This window comes from Aphelocoma coerulescens, chromosome 3 (genome assembly GCF_041296385.1).
Source record: "Aphelocoma coerulescens isolate FSJ_1873_10779 chromosome 3, UR_Acoe_1.0, whole genome shotgun sequence".
NCBI classification, from domain to species: domain Eukaryota; kingdom Metazoa; phylum Chordata; class Aves; order Passeriformes; family Corvidae; genus Aphelocoma; species Aphelocoma coerulescens.
Window position 1 is genome coordinate 101,686,902 of NC_091016.1, and position 21,396 is coordinate 101,708,297.

A 21,396-nucleotide genomic window follows, 5' to 3' on the forward strand; every position below is an offset into this window, starting at 1 on the left:
TCCAAAATTTCAGTGGAATGGACTCTTTCCCAGGGTCTGGTTAGTTGGCTAGTAATTTTCCGCTTTTTCAAGATGACCGATCATTGCAGAGACCATGGGAGTTGGGAAGTAGGGGAAGCTCCTTTTTACTCTTACATATACATTTCAAATACTTTATTAGAACTTCCCTCCCCTTTTATGGGTATTTCCCACTCCCAAGGGCACAGAATTGGGCTAGGGAGAACTAACAGGATAATTCCTATTCAGCCATGCCACTTCCTGAGCCATGTCTTACTGCCACTGACTCTGGATGGTTTTTCCTCTTCCAGTACCAGCTGACTTGTGATTTCTAACTCTTTTATTAACATTAGCACTTCCAAAGTTAGCCATGTCATACAGACAAAAAAAGCCTTTAAAATAATAAATAAAAAGCTTGTAAACGCTTAACTATTGAAAGACATGCCTAAACATGAGTATTCATCTCAGAGATTCAGTAAAATACAAAGTCTGTGTTCAGCTGAAAATCCCTAATTACTGCTCCTCTTGTTCTCTTTGCAAGGACGTACCCAAGCCTGCTTTTGTATGCTTGGGACAGTGTCTTTCTCTGTAATTCCACAATGTATTATGCACTAACTAAATTACATCTTGGTTCAGCACATTTTAAAGAAAATAAAGAACAAACAAGCCCATAGACTTCTGTATTGGGGGGGGGGGGGGGGGGGGGAAGGAGGGGGTTCAAGGGGAAAGAGCTAAAAATTATTACCAGCACAAATGATTTACTAGCATAGTTGGAGGCTATCGGAACTGGTTGCTCTGTCTAGGAAACCCTTAATGAGAGCCGTACTGCAGGAATTCGCAGGGGTCCTGCCGCTGCCGGCTCCTCCCTGGGGTTTCCTCTCGCCGCCCCGCTCCCGCTAGCCGCTGTGCGGTGCCCCCCGGCACTGGCGAGCCCGGGAGGGAGGAGCGGCTCCGCTCCACATGTGTGCCTGCTCCCACCAACCGCAGCTATAAGGGCAGGGGCGCGATTGCCTCGGGTGGCTGGGCGGCGGGGGCTCGGCGCGGCGCAGGAAGGCAGCGGGCCAGGCGGGGCCGGCCGCAGCTGCTTCCCCGCCTGACAGCTGCGGGCACGGCGCGGGAGCGGCCGCACCTCCGGCCCGCCGGGGGCAGGCAGGCAAGCCCAGCCCTCGCCTGACGGCACATGGCAGCGGAGCGCTCGGCTGCGCCGCAGGTTAGCTAGGGCCGGGCTCTGGCCAGCGCACCCAGGCTCTCTAGGTCCGCCGAGTTACCGCAGGGATTAAAATGCAGCTGGCCGCCTGCTTCTTTTTGGGCTGCGGCATATTCTTAGCTTCAGGTTACAACTCCTTCAGTAAGAGCATGGAGACGATAGGCAAGAAGCAGTACCAGGTTCAGCACGGGTCGTGCAGCTACACCTTCCTTCTGCCTGAGGCGGACAACTGCCGCTCCTCGACTCCGTACGTGTCCAACGCGGTGCAAAGGGATGCACCTCTGGACTATGATGATTCAGTTCAAAGACTGCAGCTACTTGAGAACGTCATGGAAAACAACACTCAGTGGCTAATGAAGGTAGGGTAATATAATTTATATCCCAGAAACTTGACATCCTGTTATCTGTTTCAGTGTGACTTCTTTTTTTTCCTTGAACAGTGCCTAAATTCACAGAGTGCATTGTCTAAGCTAAATTCCTGAATTACCTTTCAATCAAAAGTTATTTTGAAGTCTGGGAACATAATTTTAACTAGAAAGGAAGAGTGAACTGCACAGTTCTGCAGAGAATGTGCTTTAAAATTTGTCATTACATTTGAGTTGCTTGGACAAATTACACACACAGATGGACCGTGGGCATGTCTGAAGTTTCTGACATGCGAGAAGTATCTACTAATTTATAACTAACTGGCAAGGGCTATTTTAGCTCTATTTAAAGAACCTAGAATGTACCTTTATCTGAGGTATGCCTGAAAAATATTATCTGAAATGTGATTTCAAAACCTGGATACAGAAATTAACCTATTAAACCCCACTAAAAAAGAACTGTAGTTCCAGCAAAGACTGCAAGTCTGACTTGCAGTGAAATTAGCCTTGTGAAGTGATAGAATTTCAAGAAAACTCTTTAGCAGATATCCTTTGCATCTTGTAACATTTTCAGTGAAATTGTACAATATTCAAGGGAAAAATAGGCTGGAAAAGGTGCTGCAGATATCACAAAAATTCCTTTAGTGCAATTCCATTAGAACTAAGGGAAAATGACATGTTTATTTCCAAAGTGGCAACATCTGTACCTGAAAGAGCAGAAAAAAAAAATTTGCAGCATATATTCTTAGTATTAATGGAGAATAAACCTGATCACTATTTCACATTTTTATAGAAATTCATTTGATTCAAAATGCTATGCAGTTCAACAGATTTTGACTTAAAAAACCTTTATTTTGCTACTACATGGAAAAGTGTGATAATATAGTCTAACTGCAGAGTATATTTATAAACATTTATGTTTTGTACCAAGATGCCTATTTCCTAAGCAAAATGTTTTGAGGACTTGGCATTGTATTTCCCAGTAAGTGTTCCAGTGATGTCATAATGGTTTCTTCATAGCAAAAGAAATCTGTGTTGTGAATGGAGAGAATTCAGTTTTTTACAATGAATAGTCATTTCATACATAGTTATAAAATAATTTTGCATTAGGGTTCACTACTCTCATCAGTTACAAAGTTACAGAACTCCTGTGATACAACCAATGAAACCCGCTGGCAAATTTGTGAGTGTTAAAAGTCACATTCCAGAACAAACAGTGCAGGGTTTTCATCAACCTGAAAATGAGCCTTGAAGCTTAAATCCAAAATGCATACACTTGAAGGCTCCAGTGTGGAACTCTAAATATCTCTTTATATGTTTAGGATGCTTAACTTAGAGACACAAATAATGTCAGTTGAGTAGTTTTTGTTTTTTTAAACAGGCAAACTTACTTTCCTTCACTTACTTACCTTTCTACTTATTAATTTACAATGCTCACCATTGTAATGTTAAGATGAAAATTAACAGATGTGCAATGTAGGATGAAAACCACACAAAGTAGAACAGCCTAATTTACCCAGCTGCTAAGCAATTTCCTAACATAAATAGTAAAATCACACAACACTTCAGTCCTAAATGCCACTTAAGCAGACAAACACAGTATCATAAGTGACATCAGGTAAACAAATTCCAGCATCCTTATTTAGTAAAAACGATGCTTTTTCCTGTCAGTCCCTGGGAAATCAGTGCCAAGAGGAATAGAATAAGTATCTCTAACTCATTCTTTGGGGGATCAAAACACAGATTCTGATTTACAAGACAGAGAAGTATTTCTTGTATTTGAGCAAAGACTTCTAAATAAGATGCTTTAGAACAGCCTGTTTTTTTTTCCCCTAGCTCTTCCATAGCTAAACATCCTGTAAAGTATCTGCTGTTTGCCTTTTTCACTATTTTAACACCTGCTCTCTATGTCATCTGTTTTGTTCACAAAGAGTCTCCAACAAAAGGTAGCTTTTCCTCAGATTTACTTTGCTAGAGACACCTGGTCTGCAAGTGAAGATAAAAAGCAAACAATAACCTTTAAAGCTGCTTACAGAGTTTACTTGTTGTTTTTATAAAGTCACTAATACACATTCTTAGGTTCATATTTCAACCTCCCAAAATATGATGCAAGGTCAGTCAATGTGGGGTGAAAAAATTGTATTTGCTTAATTTTTTAGTGTATGGAAAGTGTAATACAAGATTGCTTTTAAAAATAACCTGATATTTAGCTTCTCAGCAATTGCCCAAAAAACTTCATTAGGTCTTGATCTTTAAAATTGATTTTTGTTCTTTCAAGAGGCAGAACCTGTTTTGTTTTAAAGTTGTGTAAAATATACATTACAAACTTCAAGTGTGAATTAACCTTTAAACATTGTTCCTGAAATATTGCAAATCCCCAAACATTTTTACACACCTCCCCCTCTCCTGCCTTTAATCCATCAACTAAAGGAAACGTTCTGTTTCTGAATGAACACTGGGCTGTATGAATGGAACAGCATGGGAAGTGTGCACTTCATCTGCTTAATGGGCAAACACAATGGGAAGAAAATGAGTTAGATACATCCAGGTTCTTTTCTGATCTGCTCCTGCATAGGAAGCAGAAGACTTTTTTCTACAGTTATTACAAATTGCTTCTTCATGAAAATACATTCTTTTCAATCTGAACTTTAATAATGCATTATGCCACTATTGTATGTGCCATACATAAAACTGGAGAATGTCTTTTGAAAAGCAGATTATGTTTAAGCATTCAGATGACAAACTAGAACAAACCACTATTCCACCTAATCCACTCTTTAGCAGTAAGCCAGTAAGTGATACTGTGAAGCAAAGGCCAAAACCCTAGATCAGCTGTGCAGCAATATACCTGAAATGAACTTTCCTCTTTGACTTTTCCTATCTTGGGATCAATTTGTATACTGGTGTATGATTTTTTTTCTAACGTGTGTGTGAGCAGGGAGAATAAAGCTCTCAATAATAAAATTTTCAATTAACTTGAGACGATAGGAAGTTGGTATGCAGCTGAGATACAAGACTGGAAATTTTAAATATAGACATATATGTTGGCTGTTATACTTTGGAACTTTTTATATAAAACACCAGGTTTTCAGATATTCCTAAAAGACAGGCAATTCCTTAGGGTCAACAATTAGACTACTTCTATCTGAAAAAAAGACAGCTTTACCATTTGGATCACAACACTTGTACTCAAGGAACTGCATTTTTAAGACATTGAAATAACTGAATGCTGACTTGAATTTGCTTCTTAGTATATTGACTGGATCCTATGACTCAGGAGATATGACTGTCCAAAGCAATAGTGTAAAGGAAACAGGTCCTATTTTCTTAGTCTTTCCTGTTACAAACAGCTGAAAACAATGTATGATCAATTTGATGATAGCATCTGGAATACAGGTAATTTATTTCTAGTTTACCAGCAGATCAAAAGACTAGAAAATAAAAGTCTGTGTCAGGAGTCAACATTTAAATCCAGACCAGGGCTTCATCCTGAACCATCACAGCAGACTAGGAGGGGGATGCACTGCTGATGGGAATGCAGTATCTTTGGATACTCTTAACTGAGATTCATTTTCCCTTGTCTTGATACCCCGAAAAGTTATAATTATTGTTGTACTGAATGTCATTTGCCAAATACAAAAGGATACTTTGACATGCTGCCATCCAAAGCCGCCAGCACCCAATGGATAAGGACAAATATATTGAACAGTGTTGAATTTTGAAATATGAAAGAGATGATTCTGACTCTGAATCCTGCATTCCTTTCTTAAGTAATGCATCTATTTTTACTTATTGTGAAAATTCCTGTTTCTGTCTATCAACAATGTATTTGCTAAGCAAAAGAATACTGGCAGGACTCAAAAGAAAATACTTTCTTATTTTCAGATTAGTATGTTACCAGATAAAGTTTCCACACTACTCTGGATGATGTAATTATGCAGTTTATTGTTGTATCTCCTGTAGGTAAATTTCAGTTAAAGGATTTGAAATGATTCTTTTGCATGTGTTTAAAAACTGTGTTGTAGAGACCATTTCTGCATCATTCTGCAAATACCAAATTGGTGATACAGGTATGAAATTGTACAAAATCAACAAAGAAGATGAGGTTTTCTTGTACAGATCTACAAGACAAAATTGAAATAGAGGATTCAACTTCTCCAAGATGTTTTCAGTAAAAAAATGTGATAAATAGAGGCTTGTTTTACAGAACCAGTCTCTTGCTAGCATTCAAGATCTATTTTCCTGTGCTTTGTTTGTTATTAACATGATCATAAACTTGCATTCTTTGACTGGTCCAAACAGCAAACTGGGAGATTTTCTCCATCAATTATTGACATGAAGTGCTTAATTTCCTTTTTTTATTTCTTTCTTTTCTTTTTCTTTTCTTCCTTCAAGTGTACTATAGGAAATTAGCTTGAAGATGCTTGAATTGCCAGTTTCCAGTCCTTTTTGTTTGCATACCCACTTAATACATGGAATTTAACAGCATAACCATTGGAGTATCTTTGATACTTTGTCAGAGAGACTGAAGTTGAGAATGGTGTTTCTTTTACAGACAATTATTGTTACTGCTCCTTTTTCCTTGTTAATTATGAAAAAAATCAGTAATTTGCATCTTGCCTTAATTTACCAAGTAAAATAATATCACTTGCTTGATTCCTAAGCTATCATGTATGTATTGCCTAGAATGGAAGTTACCCTAAAAGACACAGATACCTGTTTCTAACCTTCAAAATACGACAGCTAGTACCTTTAGAGACTGTTTAATACTGTCTTTTACATACTACAGTACTTGCTTTTGAAAATGAACCATATTCTTTGATTTACAATATTAATCAGCTTATTTAACCATTATTTTTTAATAACGTTTTACATTAATGCAAGAACCTCCTGCTGCATCTGTCATTTCATGGGCTTCTACACAGCTTTGGCTGAAAGCCAGGGTGGGGGCAAAGTAAGATGGTCTTCCCCCACTATTATTATAGGGCTGGACATGCAAAATGTTGCCAACTGATTTAGAAAACACAGTCTTATATCGTACATTAGTGTCTACAACAGAGAGGTGCCACTCTTGGATCTTTGGAACTTTGCAAACCCAGAGTTTCATCAGGTGCCTCAGTCTATATTAATTAGCTTCCTAGAGTAAGTTCAATCAGACTTTTCAGCCTGAGAGAGACACATAGAGGAATGGAAAACTTAACAGAACCCCCCCCGGAAGAGGAAGAATTATCAGCATTGCTGAAGAACTTACAGAAGCTGGCATGCTATATGGCTCTCATCCTGACATACTGCTTTAGCACTGAAGTTTGTAGGTCTCAGAATCCAGAGACAACAGGTAGAAGGTAGAACTGTGGAGTAGACTGCAAATATAATATGAATATACAGATAACCATTATGCTTCCCACTTGTTAAAAAACAGCTTGAGTACAAGAGTCAAATCAGGATTGATGGCTTTTCCATAAGACTTTGGTGTCTTCCTATTCCCACATCCTGACAGAATCATAGAATTGCAGACTGGCTTGGTTTGGAAGGGATTTTCAAAGATCATCTAGTTCCAACTCCTCTGCTGTGGGCAGGGCCATCTTCCAGATCAAGTTGCTCAAAGCCCTATCCAGCCAAACCTTGAACTCTTCCAGGGATGGGGTGTCCACAACTTCTCAAGGCAGCCTGTTTCAGCATGTCACCACTCCTACTGTTTAAAAAAAAAAAAAAAATTTCCTGGAACTGGAGATGCAAGTTGTACTTCAGAGAGAAATGGTTCTAGCATCTAGTTAACATGTTAAAATACTAGTTAAGGTACTAATAGGAACCTTGAGGATACCAGTACAGAGACTGAACAAGGGAAAATAGGAGATGGCTCTTTAAAAAAAAAATAAATTCATGTATATACTAGTACCCAAAACAAAGATGTCATGCACAGAAAATATTTTGGTAGTCCAAATGCACCCTAGGAGCTATCTCACTGGTAATAACAGTGAAAACAATGTGTCAGTGGACCATAAGTATCACTAAATCCTTCAAGAAAAGGAGAGTTTCTATGGCACTGAATAAGAAGTTTCAGAAATAAGCACTGAATTTCATCTGCCATTTTATTATTTGACTTTCTCAGACTAGCAAAATAAAAACTAGCAGTGAGAAAATAATAGGAACCTCAGATAACTTAAAAAGGCAAAGCATCTGGGGAGAGAAAAAGTATACCTCAGTAATTTAATACCTGAAAATGCTTTAAAGATATGCACATTATACAGTGTTAAACCAAATAACCTAATGCACACAGTAAGTTAAAAAGTACTTTACAACTGGAAATACTGTGATCATTTAATTTCCTTGACCAGATATATTTCTAGGAAATGGGACAGAGGGAAAAAGAATTTTACTTATTCCCTAGTGAGAATAAAAAATACTTTTTGGTGAAGCTGATGTCTATTCCAAGTAAACAAAGCTCAGAGGAGATGTTAAAGAATTCTTCAGGTTACAAAATCCAGATCTATGTTTTGTACAAAAAAAATCCCACACCTAGATGGTTCTGCAAACACTCACTGTGTCAGTTTTTAAGCTGCCTAGGGAAATACATTACTACTCCTTAAAAGCTTTTTTAAAAAAGTTCTTACTTTGATCCACGTAATTACTGAAAATCCTGTTAGTTTTTATCTGTTTATGGAACAGGTTAACCCTAAAATTAAGATGTTGTTTACAAAGCTCAGCAAATGTATCCTACAATTTGTATGATTAAATGATATCTATCTGTTTTCTTTCCAACTTCCAGCACATTATGGCTTAGTCTGAAGAGAGAGAGCAGGAAGCTACAGGAACTTTTCTGCTGTCTTTATACTGCCCATATGAAGCTTTATCAGTTTAGCTAACAATCTTCCAGGGGCCTACTAAGGTCATAAAAAAGTCTTACAACTAAAAAGGGAAGGCTGATAGAATATGCAATCCTCTGTCTGTTAACTTCTCTCCCTGTTAATCAAAGTATGGATGGAAATCTAGTGTTCTTCACAGCTACACTATTCACAGAAGCTGTAAGGAAACATTTCCTCTCTAGAAGAGCAAATACTTCAGAATTCTTAGATGGTGGCAACTTTTCTTCCAATTCAGCTGTCTCTGGAGATTTCTTGTTAAACCCAAGCAGCATGCAAGTGTCCGAGCTTTGCTCAAACTCCCTTTAATACTGTGGTGAAAAAATGACCTTTTTAGTGTTATACTTGTATTTAGGTCTCAAGCCTCATGATAGAGTTTTAAAATAAAAACCCCAACTATACAGAGTTCCTTTACCCTCTGGGAAACAACATGTCAAATTTCTCTCATTGATTTTGCTCAGGTATTAAAATCAGTGTGTTATGGTAACACAACTGAGAGCTTAACACACTATTTTATTGAACAGCTAGCTACAATGACTTAAATAATAACTTTCCAAAAGGGGGGGAAAAAGCCTTGCTTGATTTATTACAGCTCTCTCAATATTAGCAACTGAAATTTTTTTAATAGGCATTCAATTTTTAGACTGTATAGCATCTTTTAGTAATAGAATTATCGAGAGATGGAAACTAGCTATGTGCATTTCAAAAGCTGTACTAAAGCATTGATGAGGACCAGAGTAGCTCAGTATAAAATCAAAACTATCATATTAGACCATTCCAGTGTGGTACAGCATAATCACTCAACTGCCATAATTTGTGTACTTCAGAAGCAATGTTTTAGTATGTTTTTTGAATAAACTGTTTGTCAAAACCACAGGAAAGCACACTAAGCAAATGTTTGATCTTTATCACTCCACTTAAAAGAACTTTTTGACGGGGAGAAAATCTAAAAGTTCTCATCTTTGGAGAAAATAATTGTATCCACTTAAAAATAGTAGGATCTTGTGAAAATCTCTAGTATAAAAATGACTGAGCAGTGTCTTAAGCCCTCTGCAAACAACAGCTCTGCAGACCTGTTCATTCTCACGCTGCAGGCACTAAGAGTCATTCACCTCCTGCACTCACGGTATCAGCTTCATCGCTATGCTTGCTTTTTGGTTCAGGCCTGCACCTGATGTGCGTGATCCTGGAAGGAAAAAGCCTCTTTGTTCCATTCTGTCAGGGTGTGGGAATGGGGAGACACCCAGATAAGTGGAAAGGACATTTCCTGGGCAATAGCTGTAGCCCCCATAGCAGCTCCCCCAGCATGATGTGACATCCGTGTGCCGCAGGGCTGCTGCTCATCATGTGACCTGATGTGAGGTACCTGAGTAAGCTGAGAGGTTTAATTTTGATCCCTGCCACCTAAAAACAATTATAGTTTTGTCTTCCTTGACAGAACTTGTAGGCATCATGTTATGACACATTATATACTTGCTTTAGGTCGTTTCCCATGAACTACATTATGTTCTATGCAACATTTTCCTCATTTTCCATTTACAAGGTGTAACTACCTGCAAGATACTAGTTCAAACCCACAGTTTCAGAATGCAATATAAACCAGCACCTTAAGGAGAATATGCCATTCAGTCAAGAAGCAATAGCCTCATTTTTCCAGGGTATCAGCTGTCAACTGACAATTTCAGCTGTGCAAAGTGTTAACATTCAAACACCAAAAAGCTGCAGATCAAGACTGAAATACACACAGTAATGGAAAATGCACTTGCTATACTTCAAATTGCGTTAACAAATACCCCGTCCATTCGGATGTTTTCTTACTCAAGAAAATTCCCTGGTGAAGACCTAATGAAAAATGTCCATATTTTTGCTTTTCTTTTCAGAATGATTTTTTTCAAACAGGGTAATTCAACTATTCAAATGAAACACTAGTTTCCAGTTTCTTAGTACAACTTAAAAAATGGATAAAGTAGGCAAAAGACAGCTTAAGTGAATAAGTAACAAATAAAAAAATCTTGTGTTTTTCTACTTCTAAGGAATTGACTTTAAAAACCTTTAAGCTTCCTTGCATGAGGTCTGAACTTTGACCATATTAACTATCCCTGTGTTTTCACTTATGTTAAACTGTCATCCTGATGCCAGATTTTCTGTCTGATATAAAATTTGCCTATAAAGTAATAGTAAATTAAAAAACCCTATTGTAACTGCTACTGGAACCTTACTGGGAATGTTTTCTGAAAACTACTCTGACATGATGAAACAAAGTTCAAATAACTAGAAAGTAAGCCCATAGACTAATAACCTAGCCCTTACAAAGACTATAAACTGCAACAAATATAAACAATCTGACCCTGTTGAAATCTTAGCACATACAAGCAAGGATTCTGACAACTACAGTTTACCAGCTAGGGAAGAGAGTTTAAATAGAGTTAAAAATACCCTAATTTTTTCCCCTGACACATAAGTTTATTTGACTTGACTCTAGAAAAACCTTAGCCATGTCTTGAGTTCAGCTTCTTTGTTATGGTAAACTTTATTATTTAAAAAAGGCTCTGAGGACAGCATACAAAAACCTAGCTCTGCTCCAAACAAGTAGAAAAATTCCCACTGACTTTTTAGTGAAACTAAAAATACTTAGTTTCACTAAGTAAGTATTAATAAAAAAATATTGAAAAAGTATTTGAAGTTGATAATGGAGTACACTAGTAAATCAGATGTCTGCTTTAAGGCTTATTCCATGTGGATTACCTCTAACTATGTGAAGATGCTATTGGAATAGAAAAAAGAGTAATAATTTTCATCACAAGGAAATAAACATTTTCCTGTTCTTGTCCCTCTCTAGTCCATGTGGGTGTAACATCTCCCAAGAGTCTTATCCAGTCAAGTCCTTTGCACTTACCATTTTCCTCAGTGAATTTTCTCCCGACTTCACAATGTTTTTAAACTTCAAGCAAACTAGAGAACTCATTCCCTCAGCTGGCTTTAAGATCAGCCTTCCAGTCCCCTTTTACAGCTTACTGTCATTAACAATTCCTATCCCTAATAAATCTACTTTTAAAATTCTGCTTACAGAGATTCATTTCCTTTATTTCTTTCCTTCTGTTAAAGTTATGCTGCTTCCTAGATGTCCCTTTCCTCTATATTCTTTCTCATTCAGAATTCTCAGTGCTGGATTCTTTTGTCCTTGTAGCTAAATTTGTTTTTAACCTTCTGTGCATGCTTTCCTGAGTATTCACAGAACCATAGAATGGTTTTGGTTGGAAGGGACCTATAAAGTTATCTAGTTTCAACTCCCCTGCTGTAGGCAGGGTCAACTTCCACTAGACCACGTTACTCAGAGCTCCATGCAGCCTGGGGTTGAATGCTTCCAGGAATGGCGTGTCCACAACTTCTCTGGGCAACCTATGCCAGTGCCTCATTACCCTCACTGTAAAGAATTTCTTCCTAATGTCTAATCTAAACCTACTCTCTTTCAGTTTAAGGCCATTCTCTCTTGTCCTGTCATTGTCCATGTGAAAAAGTCCCTCTTCAGCTTTCTTGTAAGCCCCATTTAGGCACTGGAAATCTGCTCTAAGGTGTCCCAAAACCTTCTCTTCTCCAGACTGAAAAATCCCAACTGTCTCAACCTGTCTTCACAGGAGAGGTGCTTCAGCCATGGGATCATCTTTGTGGCCTTCCTCTGGACCCGATCAAATCCCTTCTAATGCTGTGGAACCCAGGGCTGGATGTAGCACTCCAGGGTGGGGTGTCTCCAGAGCAGAGAGGCAGAATTCCTTCCCTTGCCCTGCTGGCCACGCTCTTTGGATGCAGCCCAGGATACATTTGGCTTTCTGGCCTGTGAGAACACATTGCCGGGGCATGTTCAGCCTCTCCTCCACCAGCACCCCTAAGTCCTTCTTGTCAGGGCTGCTCTCAATCCCTTCACCAGCAAGCCTGTGCTTATGCTTGGGATTACCCTGACCCAAGTTCAGGACCTTGCACTTGGCCTTACTGAAATTTATGGTGTTTGCATGGGCCCACCTCTCAAATCTAAGACAGACAACTTCCTTTTCTGCCTAGGTGCATATAGTATCAATGTCATTGTACTTTCTCCATTGCTAATGAGCTTAGTCATCTTGACAGCAGAGTTTTACATCCAAGAGAGTCTCTGGAAAATGTATTTAAAAGTCTCCCTCTTCAGTGGCCCTTCTTGCTAGATCTTGACAGACAGGGAAGAGTGTCCTCTCATAAAATACCCATCCTATAATGTATAGCTTTGGTTCTCAGCCATTCTTTCTGAGAGTTTCTCCTCTTCTCTTATGGTTAATGCCAGTAGCATCATTTGTTTTGAGAGGAGCTGGATCTAGCCTTCATAGAAGGGCAGCAACTGGCAGCTGCCTGGTGTCAGGCTTTCAGGAGCACTGACTGGAGCTCAGCTCAAGAGGTGACTCCATCACTACCTGAATGCTCAGGGGGTACCAGAGACAAAGAGAAAATTTTGGAAGCAATGGATGGAAAGACTTGTCATCTTGTTTCTGTTCCAAAAAATGAAACTACCTGCTTTTAGATGGATAATTCCAGCTATTGAGACAAAAAAAAGTATTTTAAATAAGGATTACTTATTTTTTTTTCTGCATCACACACTACATTTTGTTTCTGCAATATGCTGCCTATATGTTCTGATCTTGCTTCCAGGTATTTTTGTTTGCCCACTTTTAACACAGTAGTTTTCTGTTTTATCTTTCAAGCATGGAATTCCTCAGAAGCTTTTGCATTAAAGACCCTTAACTGGGCTAATGGAACAGTTCAGAGAAATAAATAAACAGCATTTGACAAGAACATACAAGGATGCTAATTTTTTTAACTAAGCAGAGGTGACCACATGAGCTTCTCTTATTTCAGGAAGCCTCTAGTGATTTCTGTAGTCACAGTTAAGGCCAGTTTGGTTTTTGGGTCCTGCTTCTCCCGCCCAGTGTTTTGGAAACCTTTGGGAAGTTCTCTGAAAGGTTTGGTCCAGGAAGTGAGGAATTTTTAAGCTGGTGATGTAAATGTAGCAGCTCTCCAGACACTCCACCTCCCCAGTCCATATAACATATTATCAATGGAAACAGTAGTGAGAAAGATCAGCACGTCTTAAAAAAAGAGCTACAGCACTTGAGCAGAAATTACTTTCTTTTCCCCCTCTCCAAAATCAGTGAACGGGTTCTCAGTAAAGAAATTTAGTCCTTCAAGACTGAATCCAGCAGCTGACATGTGCTTCCCCAAACTCTTAAGCATTCAAAATTTGTCAGACCTTCAGCTGAAATGACTGGTTGTCACTTGGTAGCATCATCGAGGCTACTTCTACGAGAAAAAGGTCTTATAAAAGCTCAATAAACTATAATTAGATGTCAGTATATTGCAAAGTTTAAGAACTACTTAAAATGATTTCTGTTTCCTTAACCTGTGAACTTAAAAAAAAAAATCTAATTTTTTTCATGCTGAAAGATGCTCTGTGAACACAGCTTTGAAACTGGAGACACCCAGTTTTATAGCTAACAAAAGGGACTAATTGTGTACCATAGCTTTCTAACTAGTTTGATCCTTGAACTCCAAATCATTCTTCCTTCTGGTTGGAAATGGAATGCAAGATGACTGCTTCCCTAGAAAGCAATGCTGAGAATGAACTGTAAATGCCTAGCTCTTTTTCACTTCCCCAATAACATGTTTTGAGAAGTGGAATTTGCTTCATATTTTGTCAAAAACTTGAACTCTGATTTGCTTCACCACATCATGAGCTATTCTCTAAAATAGACTGTCCAGTTGAAAGAAGAGTAAAAAACCAGTTGATATTGTAAGTTGAGATAAAAAAGATAAATGGCTTTAACTGTGACAGATACATTTGCTAAATATTTTGTAAAGTTTATGAGGCTACATGGACAATGTTTTTCATGAAAAATGTCACCAGCATATCTGAGAGTAATTTTATTTCAGCTGCCTATTACTCAGTGGAATGGAAAAAATACATAAATGAGAAAGTATTATTGAGATCTGGGATAGCAAGTGTTTATTTAGATGTCATCTTTGTAGGGCAGAATCTCATCCTTACACTGATGTGGTAAAGTCCTGATTCCCTGATGGCAGCATGCAAGTCCAAAATCTGATTGAAAACATGTAGACTTGTCTCCAAAAAGTTTGGATATTTGATTTGTGAAATTATAGCACAATGTCATAACATAGTGTTTAAAATTTAAATATTGATTAGCAGTATTTCCTATACTGTTTATAAATAAGGAATCCTAATTTTGAGTATTGGTGGCTTGTTGTGTATAATGAAGAATATTTATATGCATTTCAGTGAATGGCAGAAGCATCACCGGCTTCTTGTCTTCCTGGCTGCAGTGCTACTGAACTTCGGGAAAATGCCATTCATGACTCACACTATTTATTTATTTATTCTTTATTTTTAGACTAATGGGAACTTTATGAATTCCTTCCCTGATTTTGAAGAGAAATACCACTTAGCTATGATCCTGAAAAATGGTGATCCAGAATCTTAAATTACCGCCTTAATGAACAGCCTTAACTCTTAATGAGTATGGGTAATTACCAAATGATTGATTTTAATTTTGAAGCTACTCTTGCTAAGTTTTGTTTTTTTAAAATTATTTACTTAGCTATATAGAAATTCACACTGTTAAGCTGTTTGTCAAGTTGACTATTTAGTTTCCATTAACAGCGTTTTTTTGAAAAGAGTATTTTTCATTTGCAGTTTAATGTACAACTCCCTAAAAATGCACCACAGAAAGTACATGCATCATATATAGTACAAAGAACCCACCCACATCATCCTCCAAATGACAAAACACATGTGGAGGTAGGAAAGCAGTAGTGTAGTATTAGGTGTACAAAATAAGCTCAGTGTCTGGAATGGTGGGAGCTCAACTCTACGACAGCCTTTTGGGAGTATTTCAGCTGTCAGAGTCTCTTCCCTTTTCATATGTGCTCCTTTGCTTTTTTTACATCATCACTTGGATTTTAAAATTCATAGTTAGTTCAAAACATACAGTAGAAAGTACAATCATGGTGTAATAACTTTTAGAATTAGGTACAAAGTACTTCCATTCAAGAACACAGATTGAAAGTCATTCTTCATAAATATTTGCATAGAAAATGAAGACATTTAATACATTTTGCTTCATGTTATATTAATGAAAATTTAGTTTTTATTTAAATAGAGTTTAGCCAGTAAAGGAGGGGGGGATTTTTTTCTTCTGCTAGCAAGTATAAATTATAAAACTGTAACAGCTTCCTCTAAATGTAATGTAATCAGACAGGAGAATAAGTTGGTAAGCTTTCATTTAGTGCACAAGTGTCCCTACCAGAACCATCTGCATATCATTTACTTTAAAGTCTGTATTTACTATTTTAAGGGTTAGCATTTAAACTTTTAGTATTTTATTACACAATTTTAGCTTGAATATTTTCCAGTAAATCACAGCTCACTTCCAGATAGCATTCATTTATGCTGTTACTTTCACCTTTTGTTTGCTGAGAGGAAAATGAGATAAGAGAAAAATCTTAGCTGGAGGTCTGGACAGGCAGACATGTTTGATGGGGCATGTAGGAATCTAATAGCGTAGAGACATCTCAGGCATTCCCATATACATTCCCAAAAGATTTTTTTCCCTCCCTTGAGAAACAACTCATAGACTATCGGGACTTCCTGCTCAAGGGGAAAAAAAAAGGCAATTTTAAATGTCTCTTTTTGAGACATGATTCCTTTTTATTTCTGCAGTGTACTGATAAGCTCCTAAAATTGATACCTTACTTCCAGAAAAGATGGAGAAATAAATTATTTTATTAAAAGCTGATTTAAAATAGCTTAAGGTCTGATTGATGGGGATTGATGCAATGCCCTTAAAAATGTGTTCCCTTAGGTCTGTCAAGATAAATGACTCTTGGAAAGGGTAGTCATTCTTCTATTTCCATTCTGACTTTAAGCAGTAGCAACGTTGACAGACTGAACATAAGTATGAAAAGCTATTTTAAAAAGAACAAAACTGTCTGCAAAATTGAAAATTTGACAGTATTTTGCCTTTGTAACACCAATACGTTATAGGGATGTGGAAATACAAATACAGGTGCACATGGAGCGCCTGGCAATACGGTTGCATACACGCACATTAAGGAGCATGGGTAGCATATGTATGTCGGTAAAATACTACAAACTGCCTATGTGAACTCCTGTGACTGAGACAGTGTTTTCTTCTTTTTTAAAGACTACATTACATTTCACTGTTATCCATGTCCAGTAGGATCCAAGGTGGCTCATCCCAAGAAAACCCTTCTAAATGTACAGGCTTCAATTATACAAGTACCAATTGAAATATTTAGTATTTTAATTGAAAATTAAATCTGTTAAAATAGTCTTTGAAAAAACTATATTTTTGTCTTTATATTAAAAAAATGTATTTGTGAATGAGAAATTTAAGGCTTTTTTGGCATATAAGGATAACTTTTACAGTCAGAAAACTGCACATTGGCACAGCATTTGAAAAAAAAAGTTCCAAATTATGGGCTAAATTCTACTTCAGATGACTTATGAAGAAATCAGATATGGCCATAATCCAAAGAACACTGCCACTCTGAAAAATGGGCAGGACAACTAAGACCAAGCATTAATAGGTTAAAGATACCTGAAGACATCTGGAGTATAAGAAGCAGGAAGCATCTATAGAAGTATAGAAGTATCTACACTCTGAAAAAGTATTCCCAAAGGAACAAATGAGACTCAGCAGTTTTCTTACTTTTTCCTGTTACTAAAACTAACCAAATCTTAGTATCTTTTCCATCTTGCTCACTTCTGTGTGTATAATGAACATCTTAGTGCATAAAGTACCAGAATGATGATCACAGGTATTGGAAGGGCTGATTAAACTCCAGTGGTTTAAATTTGCAAAGGTAAGTTTTGAATAAAGCACAGGACATTTTTATTAGGGATGTGAGAACCATAACTCAAAGCTTTTGACAACTTAATATATGTGCCACATCTCATTCCTTCGTGGAAGGGAGCCTGCAAAATTCCTCAATGCCTTTGGTCAAAATAGAGTGGCAAGAGCCAAAAGGGTCCAAAACAAAAACGCGCACAAAGCGTTATTAACAGACTACACACTTGGCATGGAAATATGTTTGCTCCTATAAAGAGAAATAGGAGAGGAAAGGGGATCACCAGTTCTGTGTCCGGCACTGATCCAGCCAATAGGGTGTCCAAGGTCCTGGTGCCACCCGGGCTTTGTCAGGGGATCATTTTATAGGTAAGTTTTCCTCCCCTGGGATTAGGTTTCTCACTCTTCATGTAAATAAGTGAGCACATGCAGTGCATTCTTCTGGACCTTTCTGGAAATGGGTTGAGGGTCTTTGAAGGTCTTTTGATGGTCTTGATCCCCCTCTACTGGATTGACCCTAAGTTGACAGTTCATGCCTGATTCTTGATCCTATTTCTGCACATCTGCTGTCCTTTATGTCACCATGGACCAGAACAGGGAAGTGGGTTCCAGAAAGGCGCTGCCCTACTTTCCAGCAGCCCCTCTTTCCAGCCACATCCTGTTCTTATTTGCCCACTTGAACAGCCATCAGCGTTTGAGGCATAACAACGCATTAACTCCTTACTTCCCAGGCTTTTACAGTAGGCCAAACAGTAGCTTCAATGCATATTTAAAAGGTGCCTAACTGTAAATGTACTTTTGTTGCTAGGTTTTCTACAGGGTCTACTCCACTTTTGTAAATCCAAAACAAAAGTTAGAGGGAAATCACTACATATGTATCATTGGCCCTGCAGTTTTCTCTGTGTCTTTACTGGATGACTAAGCATGCAATATGCATTGTAACACAACCTGTTCACATAGGACACAGCACTATATAGAAACTCATGATTAACATTACCTCTTGCTGAAAATAAATGTTAGAGTTGATAGAATCAGACTATAAACATTAAGAAAATCACCAAACTTTATTTGGAAAGCCTACTCCAATAACTCAAAAATTCTATAAAATAGAACAAGCATCCAGTACTATGTATACCATTTATATGGGGTAGCATTTGGCAAAAGAGGGATGTATGTATTCATGGAGCATAAATGCTGCCAGGAACATGACTGTTTAATTACTATAAATTATACATTTGGCAGCAAAGAACAAATGCAAGACATCATTCATAACTTAAAAGGGAAATAATGGTAAGTCAAATGTCTATAAAATGCACAAATAAGTTCCTGAAGCTTTGAAAAATTCTGTAACATGGATACAAACTATACAATCAGGAAGACTTTTCATTTGACTGAGTATTGATAATCCGTCATAATGGAATAATACTATCTCTGCCAATGGTTAGAAAACACACTTCTTTTAGTGCATAGTCTACATGTTGTCTTTTCTTTCTTGCCAGTTTAAAGCTTGTATAAAAAAAAGTCTTGGCTATAAAAGCAATGTGTTGAAATGTGCTCCAATATTAGTGACCTGTCCTTGTTTTTCTGGCAACTTAGCTGAAGTATTTTCATCAAATTTTATGATTTTATATGATTTGAAGTAATAAAGCAGGACACAGCCCCAAAGTGATGACCTTAGAGAATTTTTTCTCTCTAAAAATGCATCACTATAACTCTATAACAAATCTTAACTGTGAAAGTATTTCAATTTTCCCAGCTGTTTTTGCAATTTAAGCATACCTTAAGACATGTTTTTTCCCATCTGTGCTTTCATTTTTATATTTACTTTGTTCAAGAATACATGCCAGCCAAATTCTTACACAAAAGATAGAATGTTTACTGGAAAAATCCCAAGAAGAATCACTGAAATGCTATCAACTAACTATTCCTCCTTTCAAATATTCCCTCTCCCTTGTATTATCTTTAAGATAGAATTCATTGATTGAGTTGCTCCTTCAAAAGCAAAATTCCTGCAAGAAGATGCATCACTAATAGTCAGCTATTAGGTTTTAACATTTACTTTGTTCAAAATAACAATAATGTAATCATGGTTAACACAATTCTTATATGCCAAATATTATTTGAATTAAAAAGAGATTAAACCATAACTAGCCAAGTGGCAAAGGAGAAATCTGGCAAATAATCCGTTTCACCTTCCAAATTTGAGCAAAATATTGAAGAAGACAGACATGCTGTTCAAACCAAACTGCCAAGCTTCCCAAGTGATGGATGGGGACTGATTCATTCATGTGTCCTTCCCTCTTTTAAACCTCTTTTTGACCCAAGCTATTCTTCCTCCGTCAGAAACTCTGAGTGTGCTGCTGCTTACAAAGGAAGGAGGCTCCTTGGCAGGAGCTGATGAATAGTACTCTACAAAGAAATGTGCCACAAAGAACTGCAGTCTTGCAAAATGGCTGCTAATCCTCAGTGTTGTCAGTGTAGCTCAGCCGTGGCTGTGGGAACTGGAGCCCGTGTTCCACCACCCTCTCAGGGAAACCCAAGGGCCTTGCTTGCCAGGGGTATGCAGTGGGAACATGTTCTGCTGTCACTAAGGTCAGTGGGAGATGGTGGGGCATTTTTGATGAAAGTCGTTCTTTTATTCCTCTTTGAAGAAAGATGAAAGTAAGCATCCGCCACTAAAAAAAAAATTAGGAAGTTGTAGTTGTACAAAGTGCTACTTTCTACAGTTTTCCATTGTATGATGATGAGAGAGGGGAAATAAGCAGAGAGGGATCAATGTGTATCTTGGTTCAGGTCAGGAAAAGAGATTTTATGATGTGTACATGCAGAGAATGTACAAAAGTGGGCGAGGATTAGTGAATATGAAGGAAAAAAACAGAAGGGTTTTATGTAATCATGCTTTGTATAATTTTTAGGGAAAAAGCCACAAGAAGCTCCAAAGCCACTTAATAGGTCATTATAATTTTGATGCTTCATGTTGATCTAAATTAGAATAAATGAGTCAGATAATGAAACTGGCTTTAAATCTTAATATAAATCCCTTTGGGTGTTCACATTTCATGCTTTCAAGTAAGCACAGATACCATATTCCCTAAATTACATATTTAATATTTTTAAGTTGAAAAACAGATGTGAAGACAAACTTAAACTGGAGTCAAGAGAATACTTCAGTGATTGGGAATTCCCCACATGAATGAGAGATTATTTGAAAGAGATCAGATACTTGGAGGTACACTTACACTTAAAGATGTTCAAATAAGATAAATTATGAAAATGCAGATCGGTGTGTCCAAACAAAACTGCTTTCCAAGGTTGAAAGCACAGTGACAAGGGGTATAAAAATCTGGCAACCAGAACCACCAGATGCCTTAAACTGTAATCATGGGTTTTGCGTACTGTATTCGGAGCAACCTTACATCTGTGTGTTTGAACTGGGCAATTGCCTAAGCCTACCATAAAATGTTTACCTTACCTTTAAGCCCAGAATTAACTCATTTTCTAGTAGTGTGTTTTCAGTGATAACATTTTCAAAGAAGCCATGCAGTTCTGTAATCCTATATGCAGAGATGTCTTTGCTCAGATTTTCATTCTGCTCTCTCTTTGGTGAACAAAGAACCTTGAAGAATGAGGTTAAATATCCACAATTATTTCATGAAAGAATCAAAGCTTGTGAACAATCTTTCTTTGTTGATCTATTATTGCTGTCTTTCTTTTTATTTTTGGGCCTTTTTTTCTAAATTAAAGACGATGCAACATTTTCAATGCATTGAATCTGTCAGGTGAGGCCATATCTTCGATCTTGATAAAGATTTCAGTACTTAACAGTGACATAAATGTGTAAATAAAATGCATTCTGGAGATCTCCCTACATATTCTTTTAACAGAGTTGCATTTGAGCAAAGTTTTTTTCCATGTTATCTATAACGATGTCCAGTCCAACATGTTTGGTGAAATTAGATTTGTCTCTGTCTGGAGAAGCTTTTGAAAACGAGGAATAGCCTGGAGCAAATGGTAACATTTAAGAATCAGCCCTATGAATAGTGAACAATTCTAATTACCATAGT

At 37.5% G+C, this 21,396-nt stretch overlaps 1 protein-coding gene across 2 annotated transcripts in view; it reads left to right on the forward strand.

The window, feature by feature from the left end:
• Positions 1-1,003: 1,003 nt before the first annotated feature.
• ANGPT2 (angiopoietin 2) overlaps positions 1,004-21,396 on the forward strand; it is a 43,310-nt gene continuing 22,917 nt past the window's right edge. For both annotated transcript variants that reach the window (XM_069011474.1, XM_069011475.1), the window contains exon 1: positions 1,004-1,563. In XM_069011474.1, the coding sequence (XP_068867575.1) occupies positions 1,279-1,563 (285 nt within the window). In that variant the 5' untranslated portion in view covers positions 1,004-1,278. The remainder of the gene's footprint in view (positions 1,564-21,396) is intronic.